The sequence below is a fragment of the Hyperoodon ampullatus genome, assembly GCF_949752795.1.
Source record: "Hyperoodon ampullatus genome assembly, chromosome: 11".
Classification (NCBI taxonomy): domain Eukaryota; kingdom Metazoa; phylum Chordata; class Mammalia; order Artiodactyla; family Ziphiidae; genus Hyperoodon; species Hyperoodon ampullatus.
Window position 1 is genome coordinate 30298764 of NC_136924.1, and position 20573 is coordinate 30319336.

Below are 20573 nucleotides of genomic sequence, written 5' to 3' on the forward strand. Positions count from 1 at the left end.
CATCCATCTTTATACACGCACATTCACATATGGCCAATTCCTTCCCATATTCAAGGTTTTGTCACCTCCTCAGAGAGGCCTTCCCACTAACGTGTGTCAACCCTGTTTATTCTCTATCCCAGCTCCCTGGCACTGATCACAGTTTGTCATTGCTTTATTACTTGTTAGTTTATGGGTTTCTTATCTGTCTCCCTGTTAGACTGTTAGCTCTATGAGAACATAGATGCATCTTGTTCTCCACTCCATCTCCAGCTCCTGGAAGCATACCTGCAATATGGGTGCTCCCTAAAGGACTGTTGGATGAATAAATGCTATTAATAGATGACATTTTATCAGTTACACACCCATGGCCAGGTTTGAGTTTTATCCTTGAAGGTTCTGCCTCTGAGGATGCCTGTGGCTCAATATTCCCCAAATCCACCATGACCTCTTTTTGGAAGGGTCCTATTTTCTAATCTCTCCAAAGCTTTCTGTGCCCATCACTAGGACCTTCATGTGCTTCTTTGCATCTTCCCTGATCTGCACACTAGACTCACCCTAAGCCCCCAGGCAGCTGACTATTTCGATAGAATCAAAGAATTTTAGAGTAGGAAGGAATCAAACAGACCCAGGGTTGGCCAACTGTGACCCACCATCTGATTTCGTGAATAAAGTTTTCTTGGAATACAGCCAGCTCTGTCATGTATGTATTGACTGTGGTTGCTTACTCACTGCAATGGCAGAGTTGAGTAGTTGCAACAGAAATTGTATGGCCCATAAAGCCTACTTACTACCTGGCCCTTTACAGAAGAGGTTTGCCAACCCCTGAAATAGACCCTCAGATCCAAACCCACCCACTTTACAGATGAAGATACTGAGAGCCAGAACTTTACAGACCAGAACCAGGGTCCTGCTATGAGCTCTTGGCAGATTCAGGACTAGAATTCAGTTCCTCAGAATCCTGAACAAACCAGGCTCTCCCACATACCCCACCATCCTCTTTAGCACCCAGCCCCTCCCCCGCGAGACTCCCTTTCCACTCTGGGTGGTCACCCTCATCACCAGCTCTCTCTTCAGCATTTCAGAAAGGCCCCACCCATGTATGTCCTTCTTGAATCTGGGCCCAACAACCTTCCTGAGCTGACTTGCCTGCTTGACCCTGCAAGAAACCCATCTAGGCTTTCTTTTCCCTTCTAGAACCTCTGGTCCCACTCCCACAAACCTCTTCAAAAGCCTTAGCGACTATTTTTTTTTTAAGGTTTACTTCTTTTTAATTTTTTATTGAAATATAGTTGATTTATAATGTTGTGCCAGTCCCAGGCTCACAGCCAAGTAATTCTTTTTCAGATTCCCTCCCTCCTATAGGCTACTACAAGATATTGAGTAGAGGTCCCTGTGCTATACAGTAGGACCTTGTTGGCTATCTGTTTTATATATAATAGTGTGTAGTTTTAATCCTAAACCCCTAATTTATCCCTTCCCCCCTCCCCTTTGGTAATCATAAGTTTGTTTGCTGTCTGTTAGTCTATTTCTGTTTTGTAAGTAAGTTCATTTGTATCTTTTTTTAGGTTTCACATATAAGTGATATCATCTGATATTTGTCTTTGTCTGACTTATTTCATTCAGTATGATAATCTCTAGGTCCATCCATGTTTGCTGCAAATTGCAATATTTCATTCTTTCTATGGCTGAGTAGTATTCCATTGTGTATATGTACCACATCTTCTTTATCCATTCATCAATCAGTCAACGGACATTTAGGTTGTTTTCATGTCTTGACTATCATAAATAGTGCTGCTGTGAACATTGGGGTGCATGTATCTTTTCGAATTATAGTTTTCTCCAGATATATGCCCAGGAGTGGGATCGCTGTATCATATGGTAACTCTATTTTTAGTTTTTTAAGACCATAGCAACTATTTTAATGGCCACTGGCCTGTTGAATGGACCGTGTCTCCCCTCTGTTCACCTCAGGCCACCTGCTCAGGGGTTATTAAACCTGGCTTGCTCCCAAATTTCCAGAGGAGCTCATTTAGAATACAGATGCCAAGGCCCCATCCCAGACCTGCTGAACCAAAACTCTGGGGGTCAAATTGAGGCCTTGGCAATTTTCACACACACACACCCTTCCTAACCTCCCCCAACCCCGTGATTCTGAGGTTGAATCCACTTCACTAAGCCATGAGCTTCTTGGGCTTCCTCTAGGTTTTAGTTACTACAGACAACTTCAGAACAAAGTCCGTAGCCAGTGGAACATTGTTGTCTTAAAAAATATATCAGGAGAATACAGTCTTTTTTCCCTCAGCATTCTCCACCCTCTCCTTAACTCAAGACCCTAGCATTCTTTCCCATCTCCAACTCCTCCAAATGAAACATCACAAATAATACTATTTTTCTTTCCTTCTGAGTAGCCAAGATAAGAAGATTTTTAGATGAGTTTCTGGCAAAGAATTCATGAGCTTATAAACTATTGAGGTCAGAGTGACAAAAAGAAGGCAATGATGAAAGGGAAAAATAGGTACATAGAAAATTCCAGAAGAGGCCGGAATCCTGGGGTTCAAGGTTTCTTACTCTGGTGCTCACCAGCTGTCTTGGTAAAGGTGTTATTTTGAAGACAGTAGACCCTCTTTTTCTCCTCTTTGGTATTCATCAGAAGTTGGCTGTGTGCCCTGGGCCTCAGCATCTAACATGAAAGGTAACCGCTGAAGGACAGTCTGTGCTAGAGACTCAGTGCCCCCAGGGACCGGGAGTTGTGGGCTATGCTTTGGGGTCCACTGAGCAAAGGAAAGGCAGACCAGGGCTTGGGGGTGCTGCCTCTGAAAATACAACCCAGAGGGGCATTCTCTGAGTACCCGGGGCTGGTTTTAGCAGTGATGGAGACATGGTGACAAAAATAAGTCCTGCTCACCTGAGACTGTAGAATCCAATTCAATTTCAAGTCAGTGTGTTTATTGAGTGCCTGATTCAGTTTAGGTGATGGAGAGACTGAGAGAATGAGGACGACAGCCTAAGCAGCAGGCTGATCTGGGCAGAAATTCCATGGGAGCCTGCCCCACAGGTCCATGGGTCCAGAAACTTGATTTTATCTGTTTCACCCAGTAAGGAATTGATAAATCTTAGTCCATTTCATGAACACATTATTTATTAAGTGCTCACAGCCTGCCAGGCACTGCCCTGGGAGTAGGGATGGGGCTGGATCAGTGAACCCAGCAGTTCCAGGTCCCTGCCCCATGGAGCTTACATTCTAATGCGGAATCTGCAAGGCTGGTGAGTAAGGCCACTGGGGTGAGGGCTACCATGGGAGGAGTCCATGCTGGGAGGAGTGTCAGGAGAAATGTTTAGGGAGAGGTGGGATTCGAACTGTGGTTTGAAGGTTAAGTGGGATGTGGCTTTTTAAAGGGCTGGAGGCCTTACAGACAGAGGATTGAGCTGCATGAGCAGGAACGAAAATGGCATGCCATCAAAGGTCCAAGACCAGATCGGCTTCGCCTGGTGCTGGGAAGGAAGCTGGACAAGAGAACATGGATGGGAACCACATGGGGTTATAGCACATAGGCTATGTCGTCAAATGTCTTGAGTCTGACTCCCAGCTCTCGTACTTGCTAACCTTGTGATGCAGGGCATGTTACTTAACCTCAATAAACTTCATTCTCCTGATCTAGAAAATGGGCATAATCATAACTAGCTTGTAGGTTGGTCCTAAGTATTTAGAAGAGATCATGAATGGGATTAACTGAGATGAATGTAAAAGCTGTTTAATCTTAAAATTGGATAAATAGGTTGCTTTCTAAGAAAACAGGCACCTGCCACCAAAACTGGGTGGGAAGCTTGTGACATCTACATACTGTGAGGGGGTTGCTGCCTTGGGTAAATAAACCCTTTATTTACCAACCTTTTCTCCGTCCCGTGGCAGCCATGCTGGACTGAATGGCAGCACCGGGGCTAGGGTGAGGCAAGAGAGCTTCTAGAACATATTTACTTGATCTGACCCTCTTAAATTTTGCACCCAGGCGCCCCATGTGCCTCACCCTGGTCATAACCATGTTGAATGGTAGGGCACCTGTTTGATCTACACCATGCGTTTCTCAAAGTGTGGCCCTTGGTCTACCTAAATCAATATCATATGGGCTGCTTATTAAAATTATATTTGTGGACCCTATGCAATCAGCATCACTGGAGATAAGGCCAGGGAATCTGCATCCCCCACCACACACACGCTCACACACACACACACACTCACACACACACACTCATACACTCTCAAAACCAGGTGATTCTCAGGCCCTATACCACACCTTAGAGCAGAAGTTCTTCGAGTTTGCCCCTTCAGCCCGGCAGCATCAGTATGGCCCCAGAACTCATTAGAAGGGCAAATTCTTGGCCACCTCCCCTGATCTACTGAATCAGACCCTCTGGGGGTGGAACCCAGCAATCTGCATTTTAACAAGCCCTCCAGAGAATTCTGATGTGCGTTAAGGTCACCTGGGGGATGTTTTAAACACTACCAATGTCCAGCCCAATCCTAGATAAATTAAATCAGAATCCCTGGGATAGGACTCAGGTATCAGTATTTTCCAAAAGCTCCCCTGCCCTCAATCCTAATGTGAGGATGGAGTTTATAATAATCACTGGAAGAAATAAGAAGATGGCACAAATGTATTACACTTAGAAAGTGATAGTTCAGCCTTAAGCATTATCTCGGTGAATTCTGGCGGCGAGTTGCACCCCTGCTGTGATCCCTTTAGCGGGTGGGAGCAGGAGACTTCCCAAAGCTTCAGGGGTGTGGCCGAGACCCCAAAGCGCCGCCCCTTCCTCCCCCGCACTTTGCTGGCAGTTCTGGGCTGCCCCGTCAGGCTCTCCGGGAAGGCTCCTCGTTTCCAGACGCTAAAGCCTGCTGGCGGCTTGGTGCTTGGGCAGAGCTGAGGCCTGGGAGAGCTCCAGAAGGGTGACAGGGAGCAGCTAGGGGTAGGAAGAGAGAGTTGGAGGACGATTTACAATTGGCCTCACCATGGGGAGCCCCAAGTCCTAAAAACCCCAGGAGTTGATTGGATTTTCTCCTAAGCACCCGACTCTGTGCATGGTGCTTTAAGTGAGTCATCTTTATGTTCACATGATCGCTGAGGAAGATTACACTCACAGAAGAGTCACATCGTGGCCTTTGTCACATTATCCCCGTTTTGCAGATGAGGAAACTGAGGCCCAAAGACTCAGGAGAGCCTGACCCGAGGTCACCAGTGCGGTCCGGATGTCTCCAAAGGTCCTCCCACTTTGAATTGAGAGACAGGGTCTCCAGGGAAAAGGGGGTGGGGATAGGGAAGGGGGGAGGGTTGGCGATGAGCGGTGGGGGTGGGTCTGAGCTGGAAGCTCCCGCTGCGGCCCCCCTAACGCGTCTCGGTCCCTCCCCTGCCGCAGGCCCTTCCTCGTGCTGCCGCCACTGATGGAGTGGATCCGGGTGGCCGTGGCGCACGCCGGCCACCGCCGCAGCTTCTCCATGGACAGCGACGACGTCCGCCAGGCCGCCCGGCTGCTGCTGCCCGGCGTGGACTGCGAGCCGCGCCAGCTCAGGTAGGGCGGCGGGCGGGAGATCGGGGGCGGCGGGGCGCAGGGAGGGCGCACTTCCCCGCACATCCAGCCCGCGTCCGGGTGCAGGGAGAGCGGCCGCAGCCCGTGGGGCTCGGGGCTGTTTGCGCCCGGGGCGGTGTACGCCAGCAGCCTTGCCGTCGCTGAGATGGAGGCTTCGCTGGTTTAAAGGACAGACACCGGCTTAACAATGACCAGGTCCCTCGAGTTGCAGGGATGGAGGTGGACAGGGAGCAAGGCTCTGTGGGAATGCTCCTGATTCTTCGATTGCAAGATATCTATTCATATTCTTTCTTTTCTATTCTCCTTCTTCCTCTCTCTCTCCCAGCCCTTCACTCCCTCTCTTCCTCCTTCCCTCTCCCTCCCTCTCCCCCTCCCTCCCTCTTCTTCCCTCTCTCCCTCTCTCCACTAGAAGTAAATTATTGTCTTCCTGTAGTTTTTCTAGCAAAACCTCGCAGAGTAGAATTTCTGGCTGGGTCAGAGCCCGCCTATGCTCTTTCACTTGCACGGGGATGGAGCGACTCTCCCTCCATCTCTCACGCCTGCATTCAGGTCTCTCCTGCATCAGGGTGGGAATTATTCGCGGGCTGCTCAGGGACCCCATGCAGGGGGGCTCACATTTATCCAAAGTGAAAGAAAGGAAACAGCTCGCTCAGTTGAGTCAAAACCTGGTTCTAAATGCAGAAAATACAGACACTCAGACGTAGGTGTGTGTGCACATGTGGTGTACTTTCTTGACTCCCTGCACTGTGGTCCAGGTGGTCATTGTCACCATTTTCAAATCCCCATTGCCTACCAGATGAGACACTGTCCTTCCTCTAAAGTTCATCTAGCCTGTGATGTGACCAGGCTGCAGAGATGTCCACCCTTCCAGGATATGATTGGAGGTCTTCAAGGAAAGAGAGGGTTTGCAGTATGAAGTATAGCCCATTGAAGGCCCAGAGATGCCCCGCAGCCCAGGAACATGCAGGGGCCTGATGGAAGTCAGCAAGCATTTACTGAATGCTTACCATAAGCTGAGCACTGTTCTAAGTGCTTTACACAGATTAATGAATATCGAATATTCTCCAACCTGTATGAAGTGGGCATTATTATTATGCCCACTTTACAGATAAGGAAACTGAGGCACAGATAGGTTAAGTGGCATGCCCAAGGTCACAGGACTTGTAAGTGGTGGAGCCAGGATATGAATTCAGGCAGCCCAGACCCCCAGGCCCCCATAGTTCTAACCACTGAGTTGTACTTTCCTCAGGTTTCTGTCTAGACAGAATCTGTCTGTGCCACCATCCCTTACATCTTGTCACCTAGAATAACAACAGGTCTCAGGGAGAGAGTCAAGGGAGCAGCCATTTATTGAGCACCTACTATGTGCCTGTTATTAATTGCAACAAGAGATTTGCATTCATTACTTGTCTCCTTTGAGCCCTGAAGCAGCCTCCTGAGGTTAGTATAAGCTTCCCATTTTAACAGATTGGGAAGCTGTTGCTGGGACAGCTTATAGGTGGAGATATCAGGGATGCAATCCTTGTAGCTCATATTCCAAAGCCCATCCTCTGCCCACCAGACTCTCCTGCCTCCTGTTTCATGGGCATGGCTACGCTACCTGCAGGCTCACTCCCACTGCCCCTGCTCACTGTCCCGAGCTCCGACCTGGGATGACCTTCAGACTCCGGCTCTCTTCCTTGCAGCAAACCTGAAACTGCTGGGTGGCAGGGAAAGTAAGATGCTTCCTTAACTCTTGTCGACAAAGCACTCCTTGTTTGTCATGCTCTCAGGAAACCCCATAGCCTAAAGGTTAGGAGCCTGGGCTCCAGAGTCCTGTTGCCTGGGTCCAAATCTCACCACCATGGCTAATTAGCTGTGCAAACTTGGGCAAGCTTGTTAACCTCTCTGGACCTTTTTCCCCACCCATAACATGAACATAATAATAGCAGCTCCCTCGGAGATTGGTGCAAGCACAAAGCAGGGTCATGAACATGAAGGACCCACAGAGACAATGCCTAAAAGGAAGTGAACATTACCCTAAACCTCTACTATCCCTGCAGTAATAATGCAAGCTCATACCTAGGTATTGCTTTATCTTTTCTTTGTAAATTTATTTATTTATTTATTTATTTATGGCTGTGTTGGGTCTTCGTTGCTGTGCGGGCTTTCTCTAGTTGCGGCGAGCAGGGGCTACTCTTTGTTGTGGTGCGCAGGCTTCTCATTGTGGTGGCTTCTCCTGTTGCAGAGCACAGGTTCTAGGCAAGCGGGCTTCAGTAGTTGTGGCACATGAGCTCAGTAGTTGTGGCGCACGGACTTAGTTGCTCTGCGGCATGTGGGATCTTCCCTGACCAGAGATCGAGCCCATGTCCCCTACACTGGCAGGGGGATTCTTAACCACTGCGCCACCAGGGAAGTCCCGGTATTGCTTTATCTTAACACTTTCTCATGTGAACCTCAAAACAAACACTCTTGCTATCTGGGAAGGTAGTGCTTCCCCATTTTACAGAGAAAGAAATCAAGGCCAACAAGATTAGGTAACTCTTCCAACATCACACAGATACTAAGTGACAGAGTTAGGAGCCGAATATCAAACCCAGACACCCAGAGATATAACCAACTTTTCTGGTCCTCACCCTAGACCTAGAGTCAGCCCTCTTGGTGGATGCTGATAACCTTCCTCCAGATGCTTCTATTTCATATACTAATTCCATAGACTGAACAGGAGCTCCAAGGGCTGCTGTCATCTTTATGTTCTTTCCCCAACACAGAGCTTTTGCTACATGGTCTAGTGACCAGATATGTGCCATTTGACAGTCACACCAAGGATTTCCATTTCAATGTCTGTCCAGTTTGAGGCATCAGCCCTGCCATTCGGGATGTGATTGTGATCACCTGGCAGGCCAAGATGCACACAGAGCAGCGGAACAAAGGAATTCAGTTCCACTTGAGTCTCTAGGCTATTTTTAGTGATTTACCTCTCAATTCTTGACTCTTTTGTCTCCAGGATGATGATTTGTATGTAGAAACTATACGAATTGATTGTTCCAGCCAAATTTTCATCATTTGGAAATCATATTCCAAGAGAAAACTAAAATATAATGTTTCATTATAAATTTTCCTAAATTGTAAGTGTAAGACAAGTTCCATTAACTAGACCAAATTCAGTACATGATACAATGAGCCAGTTTGTTTTTGTTTTTGTTTTTTAAAGAGTACCTATTTTTCAGTCTGGTCAACATACAGATACATCTATACATATATCTCCCAATCACATTTAGTGTGACGTGAAATAGGAATTACTGTCTCCAGTTTTCAGGGGATGGGATCAAAGAAGTTTTGTTCATTCAGATAGCCAACAAATAGGTATTGGACGCCTACCTTGCACTAACAGTTTTCATGGTGTGCCATCCCCAACAATTCTGCAAAGCAGACTTTATTATCCCATTTTACAGATAGAAGCACTGAGGCTAGTTGCAGTTATGGGACTTGTCCAAGGTCACACAGCTACTGTGAGGCAGATGAGGTGTAGGATGGAGGACTTGGCAAGTGGACTTGTCTTTCTACCCTCCCAGACATTCATCTTCAAAGTTGCCAGGCAGGCTTCTAGTTCTGACTCATTTGGAGCCGAACATACCTCTCTGAGTCATCAGCCTTAGAAAAGTGTGGGTAGTTTGGTGTTCTAACAGATGCGGGAACTTGGGACGTGGTGTTGGCAGCTGGAGTGTCAGTGACTGTTAGCACATGTAATTACCTACCAGCTGGCTGAGGCTTCCTGGTGGGGAGGCAGCCTGGACACCAGCCGGGACAGAGCAAGCAGAGTCAAGGAATTCCAGGTCTGACGCTAGTGCTGCATTGGTTTTCACAGTGACCTTGGTCAGTCCTATGGGAGCTCTGCTTTTGTCTTTATTCTGCTACAGTAAAGCCTCACCATGGCTATTGGGTTTATACCAAAGGAACACCATTTAATGCAGCTGCAGATTGTAAGCTGACAGAGGTGACCCATTTATTCTTCCTTAATTAAAGTATCAGATCATTGAAACCTGCGAATTTGGGCCCTTTCTTTTCTTTTTCATGCCCTTTGGGAAGTGGGGGAGGAGGGAAGTAAGAATAAAGGAAAGAACAAATAATACATCCTGGAGCAGTTTGTACATTTTCTTATTAATAATTGGCTTTGAAACATTTCAGAAATACAAAGAGTGAATACTGTTGTTTTCCCCATATTTTTAAGGGGCAGTTTTTCTGCTCCAGAGTGAGGCTGTGTTAAAATAACGATAGTAAGGGGTGTTCTCAAATCCTATCTTAGTTGATAAACGGCACCTACCAACAAGAGTTGGGGGTTGTTAGAACGATGAGCTCACTCCAGGAAATGGTTAATCTTTTTGCAAGTGTTTCTTAAATTCAAACCAGATTTTGAGCAGTCCAGAATGGATGTTTGGGGTGATAGGATGCTAAGAGTATCAGGACGGAGACCTGGGTCATTATGTTCTTTCCTTTGCTCTTCTGGTACCTTTTTTTGATCACCTAAGACCAAACCCCACACTAGATGCTCTCATCTGGGTCTGTTGCTTTCTAACGGGTCACCTTTGGCAGGTCACCTTGCCCATCTCACAGGGCCAGGTTCATCCCCTGTAAAGACGGGGGTGACAACTGCTTCGTGGGGTGGGGAACCTCAGTAAGAGGTCACATATGAATTTTAAAAATTGCACCACTGCTTGGTCTGCCCCTTTTAACCCTTCCCAGGTCTCCTTGGCACCTCTTGAGGTTAATAGGTTTTGTTATTTGTCTGGTTTGGGTCAAGGTAGGTTCTAAGGCGAAGTTTATGCCACAGCAGCACCTGAAGTGAAATTCTGGTGCCTCTGAGACAGCCCTATAAGGACAGCTGGAAGTTTGGGTTCATTTGCCAAACATGGGCCGAAAATGTATTGGGTGCTGATGGCCCACCAGAACCTGTGTGGGACCCAGGGACACCAAGTCAGGGAAAGCCCAGCTGCTGCCCACCACATAGGAAGCAGGCCTGGTGCTGCTGGAGCCACTGGTCCTCGTTCCTGTAAGCACCCGTGGCCCTTTAAAAAGAGGATCACCCAGATGAGGGGAATTCCAGCCCTTGGTGTCAGAAGGAAAGATGCTGTCCACCCATTCTTTGCCCCATCTGTATGGAGCCAGGTCTTATTCGGGGCTCAGAGGAGACAGAGTGCCTGGGGCTTACGTGCTGCTGGGGAGACACCAGTAATAGACAGTAGCCAACGGATTAGCAAAATAATCTCACAGAGTCTGAGTACTACAAAGAAAGTGAAACAGAGTCTGGGGTAGAGAGGAGTTGAGGAGAAAAGAACAGGGCACCTTGGGACCTCGGAGAGGAAGGGACAATGTCACATGCCTGCTGTAAAAGAATACTTGGTATCCTGGCCAGGGGCTTATGGAGAAAACTGGGGACGTGGGGGGAGATCTGGAGCCACACCCATGCCAGCCATTTCCCTTGGTCAAGTCCACATCGACCCCTGAATTCAGACCTGGGCCTCCCTGTTCTCTCCCTCAAAAGGCCACCTGCAGAGGCCGAGCACCTGGGCCCTGCACGTGGCTCTGTGGGGCCCTGGAAGCCTCCCCAGCCTCTCAGAGCCAGACCCACGCTCTCCTCTCCCCTGGAGAGCCCTTGTCCTTGCTGCTCCCCAGCCTCTCCGGCTTGAAGTGCAGCCTCGCGATGCCAGCTCCTTCACCTCCAGAGAGCATTAAGCCTGTGCTGCCAGCCCCCCAGTGACCCCATTAGAACCACTGCTGCCCCTGCACTGATGTCAGCGCATTAGCGCCTCCTGCAAGACAGGAAGCTGCCCTCTCCCTGACCCCAGGAGGGCTGCTCTTGGGCTCAGCTGTCCTCCCTAACAGTGTCAGGGACAGACCACAGCACAGCTCCAGGAGCCGAGCTGGTGAGGCCGCCCTGCACTCAGCAGACACAGGCCAAGCACCCACTGTGCACCTGGCCTATGGTGAGTTAGGCTGGAGGTGGGTGGGCAGAGAGGTCGAAGGAATTACAGAAAAATCTGGTAAACGCTCTAATAGAAGGCAGTAAAGATCTAGGTCTGGGAGAGCTTGAAATGCAAGAGGTACCGTTTGATCTGAATCCTGAAGAACAAACAGATTTATCAGGTAGAGAAGGCGAAGCGAGGAGAGGAATGGAGAAAGGGCATTAGAAAAAATAAGTCCACAAAGAGGGAACCATGTATGTAAAGGCCAAGGGGAGAATGTGTGTTGGAGGAAACAAGGAATTCAAACTGAGAACACAGGGTTCAACCAACACTGCTCTGAACACCTCCTGTGGGCCAGGCCCTGGACCAGGCATTGGCTACAGCGCAGAAAGCCGGGCTGAATTCTGCCCAGGGAGGGCCTTGTATGCCACGCCGAAGACTTGACTATATCCTGCAGGAGGTAGGAGGCATCACAGATAATTAAGTATGGGACTGACATCAGAGTTGTATTTTAGAAAGGGGAGCTGGTGGTGACAAGGAAGATGGGCTGAGGTGGGCAGGGGCCTCGAGTCAAGAAGTTCTTGCAGGGATCCAGGTGAGAGATGCTGACAGCCGGAGTGACACAGAAGCAGTGGGGATGGAGAGATACTAAAGAAACAGAGAAGATAGAAGCAGCAGGACTTGGGGGCACATGTGTGTGTGGGGGGGACTGAGCAGTGTTAGAGGTGGCCCTGGTGGGCGGCGGGGGAGAGGGGCCTGGGGAGTTAGTGTTTCATGGGTACCGAGTTCCAGTTTGGGAAGCTGAAAAGTTCTGCAGATGGATGGTGGTGGTGATTGCACAACAATGTGAATGTACTTAATGCCACAGAACTGTACACTTAAGATGTTAAAACGGTCAATTTTTATGTTATATATACTTTACCACAATTTAAAAGATTAGACCTGGTGTGTTATCAAGTGAAAAGGATCATAAAAAATAGCGTATGACATGTCACCCTGTGTGAAATGCATACATGAGTATTTGCTTTCCGTGCTCAGACTGTGTCTGAGAGGGTAGGTATGAAACCAATAACCAGAGTCATAGCCAAGGAGGGGAATTAGAAAACTGGATATATTGGTTTTCTATGGCTGCTGTAACAAAGTACCACAGACTGGGGGGCTTAAAACAGCAGTCATTTATTGTCTCACAGTTCTGAAGGCTAGAGTCCAAAATCAAGGTGTCGGCAGGGGCTTGCTCCCTCTGAAGTGTCTGGAGGCGGATCCTTCCTTTTCCTTCCAGCTTCTGGTAGCCCCCCATGGTCCTTGGCTTGTGGCAGCATCACTCCAATCCCCGCCTCCTTCTTCACATGGCTGTCTTCTCTCTGTTTCTCTGTCCAAATTTCCATCTTCCTGTGAAGGACACCAGTCATGCTGGCTTAGGGGCCACCCTAATGACCTCATGTAGTTTGATTGCATCTGCAAAGACTCTGTTTCCAAATAAAGTTACATGCACTTCTCAGATGCAAGGTAGAGTGGTTAGGACTTCAACATATCTTTTTTTTTTTTTTGGCGGTACGCTGGCATCTCACTGTTGTGGCCTCTTCCGTTGCGGAGCACAGGCTCCGGACGCGCAGGCTCAGCGGCCATGGCTCATGGGCCCAGCCGCTCCGCAGCATGTGGGATCTTCCCAGACCGGGGCACGAACCCATGTCCCCCACCTCGGCAGGCGGACTCTCAACCACTGCACCACCAGGGAACCCCTCAACATATCTTTTGGGGAGTACATAATTCAACCCATTACACAGGAGTACAGAGGTGGGAGGGAAACTTACTTGACTGTTGGATTTTGTAGCATGTACATGTGATACCTCTTCCCCTCACCAAACTTTCATGTTAAAAATTGACTCTGAGGGGAGTGTGTAGCTAGGGATGCTTTTAACAAATTCAGGACAAGGACAATGTCAGAGAAGTAATAATGGGGTCAGTTTTGAAAACGCTGAGTGCCAGATGCCACCCACTTGGTTGTCCATGGAAATGAGAGTCTGTGTCAGGCTCCTCCATCGGAGGAAGGTTGCCAGGGAATTAAGTGCTCGTGTTATCATCTAATTAAAGAAGAAGCAGAGCAGAGTGGCTAGGAGTGCAGGCCCTGCAGCCTGACTGCCTGGGTTCCAATCTTGGCCCGACTGCTTACGCTCTGTGTGACCTTAGGCAAGTTACTCACCTCTCTGGGCCTCGGTTTCTGTATCTATACAATAGGAACAATAGTATGCCCACCTCATAAGGTTATAGGAAGAATTAAGTAAAATAATATATATAAACCATTTAACACCATGTAGCATGAAAACCATGTAGCATACTTGTGTCATAGTAAATGCACGTTAAATATTAGTGACTATCCTTACTGCCCTGCTCTGGACCAAGAAGGTCAGCTCCTCTCGATTGCCAAAAAAAAGATCGCCTCAACTTCCTCTGAGAGAGAGGAGAAATATATATCCTGAAGAGATGTGCTCGTCTACCGTCAGGAATATGGTTTGTAGCCCTCGCTGCAGTCACGTGTGTCTTGGCCCTTCTGCCACTGCTGGTGGCTCAATCCCCCCAGAGTGCAGGAAGACAACCGGGGCTGACTGGCTTGGGGGCCACTGTCCCTATTCCAGTGACTTTAGAGTTCCTCTGGAGACTCAAGTTTTATATTTTCTCTGACGTGTGAGATTTTTGAAAGCCATCATTGGCTGGAGTCCTGAACCTCGTCCAAAGCAGTTGATCATACATCACCAGCTGCAATTGCAATCTTGGATGAGGTCACTAGCAGGAAGAGATAAAAGAAGGGAAGAAAGACATGTAGACAACAAATATGGTCCCTCATCGGTGGGGTCTTGTCCCAAGTGAGCAGAGGTTAGGGGAAGGGGGCATAGAATATTTCAGAAGAAGGAGTCACAGCTTGGACTTTATCTCAGAGAGTAGCCTCCTTCTCTCTTTAGGGCTGGGCCAGAAATCAGTTTCCTTGATTGGGGTGCCTACCACAGGGCCTGGCACATAGCTGGCACCCAGTAAATACTTGTCGAATGAATGAATGATGCAAAAGGCTGTTATCAAGTGTGTTGGTGATACTAGAAGTGACAGACTAAGACATCCTGGACTAATTCAGAGGCAAAAAGGCTTCAACATGGAAACAGTGGTAGGTAGGTGAGATTCAGGCGTGGAACTCAGAAGAGAGGTCTTAACTAAAGAGGCTTTTGCGGGGTACGCTGGCAGACTAGTGGCCCCTGAAGTGATGGGTGGGGCCGAAGCCCAGGAAAAGGACCAATGAAGAGGCGTCATCATGAGACGAAGGAAGAGGACTCCCAGGTCCAAGAACAGCCTGAAGAAAGCAAGGTAGCAGACTTAGGAAACTAAGATGGGGAGGGGTCACCAGGATCCAAGGCTACCCACAGGCAGAGAAAATGCAGACCAAAAGGACCAAGCCACAGGGCTTGGCAGTGCAGGAGCCACCAGCTCCCTTAATGGCAGTTTCGACAGCCCAGTGTGGGCAGAAACCAGATTGCGGCAGCAGACAGTTTGCCGACACTTGAAACTTGTTTGGCGTTTCCAAGTGTTAAAAGCAAAACAGAAACACAGTTGGTGCTTACAGCAACACAGAGAACTACATCTTAAATGGCATTTGGGGCTCACTTCCAAACTGGGGCTTCAGATTCAGGCTGGCAGCTTGAGAGTATATAGTTTGCCATATGGGATTTGGCTTTCTGGGAACAGGGATTTTGCGGGGCGGGGGGAGTTCCCCTCTTGAGTCTGTTAAATTTCTGTCAAAGATGCTTATTTACTTATCTGTGAGCAAATCTCCCAAACTCTAGGTTAAAATATTAGTTACACAGGAGCATTATCTTCCCTTAGCAATTAGCCAGCCAACCAGTACTTACTGCAAAGCCATGTCCTTATACAAAGTCCTTCATGTAAGGTCATGACAATGGTGTTTTGGGTAACAGTGAAAGAGTGGGTCCTATCCTTCAGAAAGTTTGCAGTCATCACAACGTTTGGAGCATATGTGCCATTTTTCCAAAGTGAACTAGCCTCTCATCAACTCATTAAATCACCCTGTGAAAGGTTAAGAACCACCAGACTGGGTGATCACCAAAGTCCTTTCTAACTCTGAAGATTATTCAGTTTTGTGGTCTGATGTTCTGTGTGCAAATGGTGGTGACACTTTTCCCTGTGCAGGAAACTGAGGCATGCAGAGGGTGAAGGAAATGAGTGGAGCTTCAGCTCACGTCTCTCCCATATCTCACAGGATAACAGAGGGAATGATTGCAAGTTGTGGGCCAGACACTGTCCTGGGTGCTTTTATGCACTGCGTTCAGTTTCCCCCAACTGCATGCGAGACTTTATTTTCCTCTTCACACCTGGGGAAACCGGGGCTCTGGGAGGTTGGGAAACCTGCCCACCGTCACATGTAGAAAGAGCCCCATCTTGGATTTGAACCAAGTCTGTCTGACTCCAAAGCCCAAGTTATCTCCACTAAAAAAGTAACTCCAGTCAAAGAATTGGCATTGGGAAATGGGGAAGTAACTTTTGAGTGAGGCCCACTGGTTCACCTTGGAAGGATTAGCTTCCAGCCTTAGTTTCCCTTAGGAATTTGGATGCCCGTCTGTCTCTTGTGTCAACCTACACTGTCAGCATCGTCCGAGGCCAAGGATCCCTGTGAAGAATTAACATAGAAATAGTCCAAGAAATGTATGGAAAAGGCTCAACCTCACTAGTAATCCTAGAAGTGCAATTCAAAACCACACCCCAGTATGCATTTCATAACCGTTAGATTGGCAAAAAAAATCAAAGTCTGACGATATCAGATTTGAGAAAAGATATAGAAGCGTGAGAACTCTTAAACATCACCGGAGGGGACTCTGAATCCACTTTCAAGTAAACTTGAAAACACATACCTAAACACATATCTTAGTCTATACCCTACAGAACCTCTCCCATATGTACAAAGATGTTTATAGAAGCAGTGTTTGTAATAGCAAAATACAGAAAAAGAGAAAGGAACAAGCTTTCTACAGGAGAACGGATGAATAAATGCTGGTATGTTCATTCACGGGAATACAAAGTAACTATGAAAATAAATGAACTAGAGCTACATGTTATTATATAACTAAATCCCAGAAACATAATATTGTGCAAAAAAGCAAGTTGAGGCAGGATTTGGGTACAGTGCTAACATTTACATAAAGCTTACCAACATGCAAAACAATCTGTATATTATTAGGAATTCATAAAAGTAGTAGAAAGTATAAAGCATGACAGTGATTATAAATGTCAAATTCAGGGGAGATGGTAACCTCAGGAAGGTAGAAGAGATGATGAAATCAAGAAGAGTGTACAGAGGCCTTTGTACTTGTAATATTTTATTTTTTCAGCTGGGTTGGGTGGTGAACATGTAGGCATCATTGTACTACTCTATATTTTATGTATGCCTAAAATAACCTATTAACAATAAAAGTTACTTAGCTGGTGTTTGCAACAGCACATTCAAAAGGCCAATTCTGGGATATTTATAAGCATTATTTTAAAAGTTATAAGTGGTTCAATAAATTTGGGAAACACTGGCTTAAATAAAATTAAACAGGCTTTTAAAAAAATTCTCAGGTTTTTTTTATGTTGTGTATTTTATTTTATTTATTTATTTATTTATTGGCTGCGTTGGGTCTTTGTTGCTGTGCAGGCTTTCTCTAATTGCGGCGAGTGGGGGCTACTCTTTGTTGCGGTGCACTGGCTTCTCATTGAAGTGGCTTCTCTTGTTGCGGAGCATGGGCTCTAGGTGCTCTGGCTTCAGTAGTTGCAGCACGCAGGCTCGGTAGTTGAGGCATGCGGGCTCTAGAGCACGCGGGCTTCAGTAGTTGTGGCACAGGGGCTTAGTTGCTCCACCGCACGTGGAGTCTTCCCGGACCAGGGATCGAACCCGGATTCTTAACCACTGTGCCACCAGGGAAGTCCCTCTCAGTGCTTTTAGCATCCTGTCTTTCTTGTAAATCCCCAAAAGAAGGTTATCCTATTAAATTCTTTTACCGTAGATGAGGAGTCAGCAAACTAGAGCTGCCTGCCACCTATTTTTGTAAAAGAAGTTGTATGGGGAAATAGCCATGCCCCTTTGTTTACCATTGTTTATGGCTGCTTTCACCACCGTAGCACAGCTGAGTAGTTATGGCAGAGACCACATGGCCCACGAAGCCCAAAATGTTTACTTTGGCCCTTTACAGAAATAATGTGCAGATCTGTCATAGAGCAGTTTATGGAACTGGTGTTACTGGGAATTAATTTTGGGATTGTAACACTAGAACTTTGCCCTTACACCTCAAGAACTGGTATGTTTATTTGTGAAAATTGTTATAAAGAAGACTATCCATTCTTTCTAGAATTCCTTGGAAGATGGTGTTTCATCTTTGAATCTCCAGCACCTAGTGCAATAGCCCGCATATATTTAGTGCTTCCTGTGTGCTTCATTGAATTGATTTAAATTAAAGAACCATTTGTAGAATGGATTAATTAGGATATAGATTCATTAGCTGTAACAGACATGCGAAGTACCTGTGGCTTGGATAAGATAGGAGCTTAAAATTTTCCTCATCTAACAATCCAGGCATAGGCAGTCTGGGCTGTTATGGCAACGCCAGGTCAGGGTCCCAGGCACCTTCCCTCTTGTTGCTCTGTGGTCCCTTAGGTCCCTTGCTCTGTGATCCCTTGCTAAATGACCTTTCTCTGCATGGCCCGACATGGCTGGCCCCACCCACCAGAACTATATCTATCTAGTGGGAAGAGGGAATGTAAGATAGGGCATGCCCCAGAGATTGTACACCATCACTTCCCCTTACTCCCTATTGGCCAGCACTTAGTCAGGTGGCCATGTCTAGCTGCAAGGGAACCTGGGAAATGTAGTCTTTATCTGGGCAGCCACGTGCCCAGCTAAAAATTCAGATCCTACAACACATAAAGGAGGTAAAGGATTCTGGAGGAGAACAATGAGTCTCTGCCAAAAAGGGATACATTAAGGGCTGCCAAAATCAAAGGTGACTCCTTTCTGTAGGGATAGGCCTTATTTTCAACTCTTTTAAAATAAGCCGTGATGCCAGAGCAAGAGACATGTAACTCTGCTTCATTATTTTCTACTCAAAGTAACATGACAGCATGTTCAGCTATAACACGCTAGTTTTGTTCTCCTAGCCCTTGCATTTGAGATGTCTTTTTTCACGTATTTGAACAGACCCAGAATTTCTTTTTTGGTGAGGAAGTAAACAAAGTAGGTTTTGCCACTAGCTGAGCATTTACTTCTAAGAAGGAGAAAGCTTCCAGGTCCCTTGCTGTATCTCACGAGGCAGAAGAGATTGGCTGGGAGGAGGACGTGGAATCACACTTTTGTTACATTATCCAAGGCGGGTTTAATGAGCTGGCTCTTTTCTGTACTTTAGTAGCAGCATTAAACAGCAAGCGGGCACGATTGTTGGACAAAGATTTCTCCTAGGAACTTTGCAAGCATTGCATGTTCCAGTTGCAACAATCATATAATTTTCTTACAAAGGTGCATGGAGATCTCGGTGTGACTTACTTCAGTACAAAGCGGTCTCAATTTGTTCATCTTTTGGCTACGCAGAAGAGAAGGAAAAACTCATTACTGGGGGAACTTGAAGGCTCTGAAAAGTAATTTGGCTTCCTTTGGAAAATGTGTTGAGGAGGGGGGCCGGGGGCCTCTATCTAAGTGAAGCCTAGAGTCCTCTGATTTTCCATTTCACGATTCATTTCTGAAGGTTCCATTTTATTGTCATGGTTACAGAATTCTGTAATGGGAACTGCCCACTACATAAGAGATGATGCAAAAAAATTGTATTTCCCTCCACCAGGGTTTCTCAACCTCAGCACTATTGACATCTTGGGCTGGATCCTTCTTTGTAGTGGGGGATGTCCTGTGCATTGTAAGATGTTTAGCAGCATTTTTGCCTCTACCTACTAGATGCCAGTAGCAGGTCCCTAGTTGTCACAGCCAAAAATGTCTCCAGACATTGCCAGATGTCCCCTGGGAGACAAAATCACCCCCGTTTGAGAATCACTGCCCTGCAAAACCTACAGGTATCCATCCATAGAGAGCCTTGCTAAATGACCTTAAAAGAAGACATGAATTCTGCTCCTAAATACATCTCTGACCCCTAAAAATTAGTTAACCCTTCTCAGGCTTCCAGTTTCCTGATCTGAAGAAGGTAGAGAGTTGAGCTGAGTGCTGTCCTTCAGCACTGACCTTCTGGGATTCCGCAGGTCAGAAGTTGTGATCTGGGACTTGGGTCTAGAATACAACTTGAAGGAAAGCAGGATTCCCGGGAGAGACTTTGCAGTGAGGGACACACCATGCATGCAGGCAAGAAAGCGGTAGGGAAATGTGTATATGGAGTGGGAAGAGACACTGTGGCTGGAATGGTGAGAAAGAAGAAATGGTTGAGAAATGGGGAACTTTCCAGAGGGGCCACTGCAAGACAGCCTTGAATTTGAAGCCTGTGGTTGGGAATTTAGATTTCTTTGGCACCCAACTCAGGACCAGGCATCTAGTAGTTACCCACGCAGCATTTGAACAGAATCTAAGTGAACACGGAAGGCCTTTGGTACCACAGAGAGGCAGGGGAGCAGGGCAGTAAGAGCAGGCCTCCAGCAACAGTCTGCCTGGTGCAAATCTCAGTTCTACTTACTGCTTTCAGGCTCTGTGGCCTGGGGCAAGTTTCTTAGCCTCTCTGTGCTGCAGTTTCTTCTTCTGAGCAACAAAGATAAATTTTCTAGGGTTAAAGTAAGGATTGGATAAGTTCATATATATGAATGAGTATATATGTGGGTGTGTGTGGGTGTGTGTGGGTGTGTGTGGGTATGTGTGTGTGTGTGTATATATATATATATATATATACACACACACACATATAATAAAATTAGAACAGTTCCTAGTACACAATAAGTACTAATGTGTTTGGTATTATTATTACTAGTATTACTATTATTTGAGAACCAATAAAATACTTTTAGTATATCTTGCATACTGCTTGACATACAATAGGTGATCAGAATGAATTA

At 46.8% G+C, this 20573-nt stretch overlaps 1 protein-coding gene across 2 annotated transcripts in view; it reads left to right on the forward strand.

Annotated features, from left to right (window-relative positions):
- The window catches only part of ABTB3 (ankyrin repeat and BTB domain containing 3), a gene marked incomplete at both ends in the record, with an annotated part of 308960 nt that overhangs the window by 232477 nt on the left and 55910 nt on the right, over window positions 1-20573 (forward strand). For both annotated transcript variants that reach the window (XM_079714086.1, XM_079714087.1), the window contains one exon: window positions 5392-5544. In XM_079714086.1, coding sequence (XP_079570212.1) covers window positions 5392-5544 — 153 coding nt within the window. The remainder of the gene's footprint in view (window positions 1-5391; window positions 5545-20573) is intronic.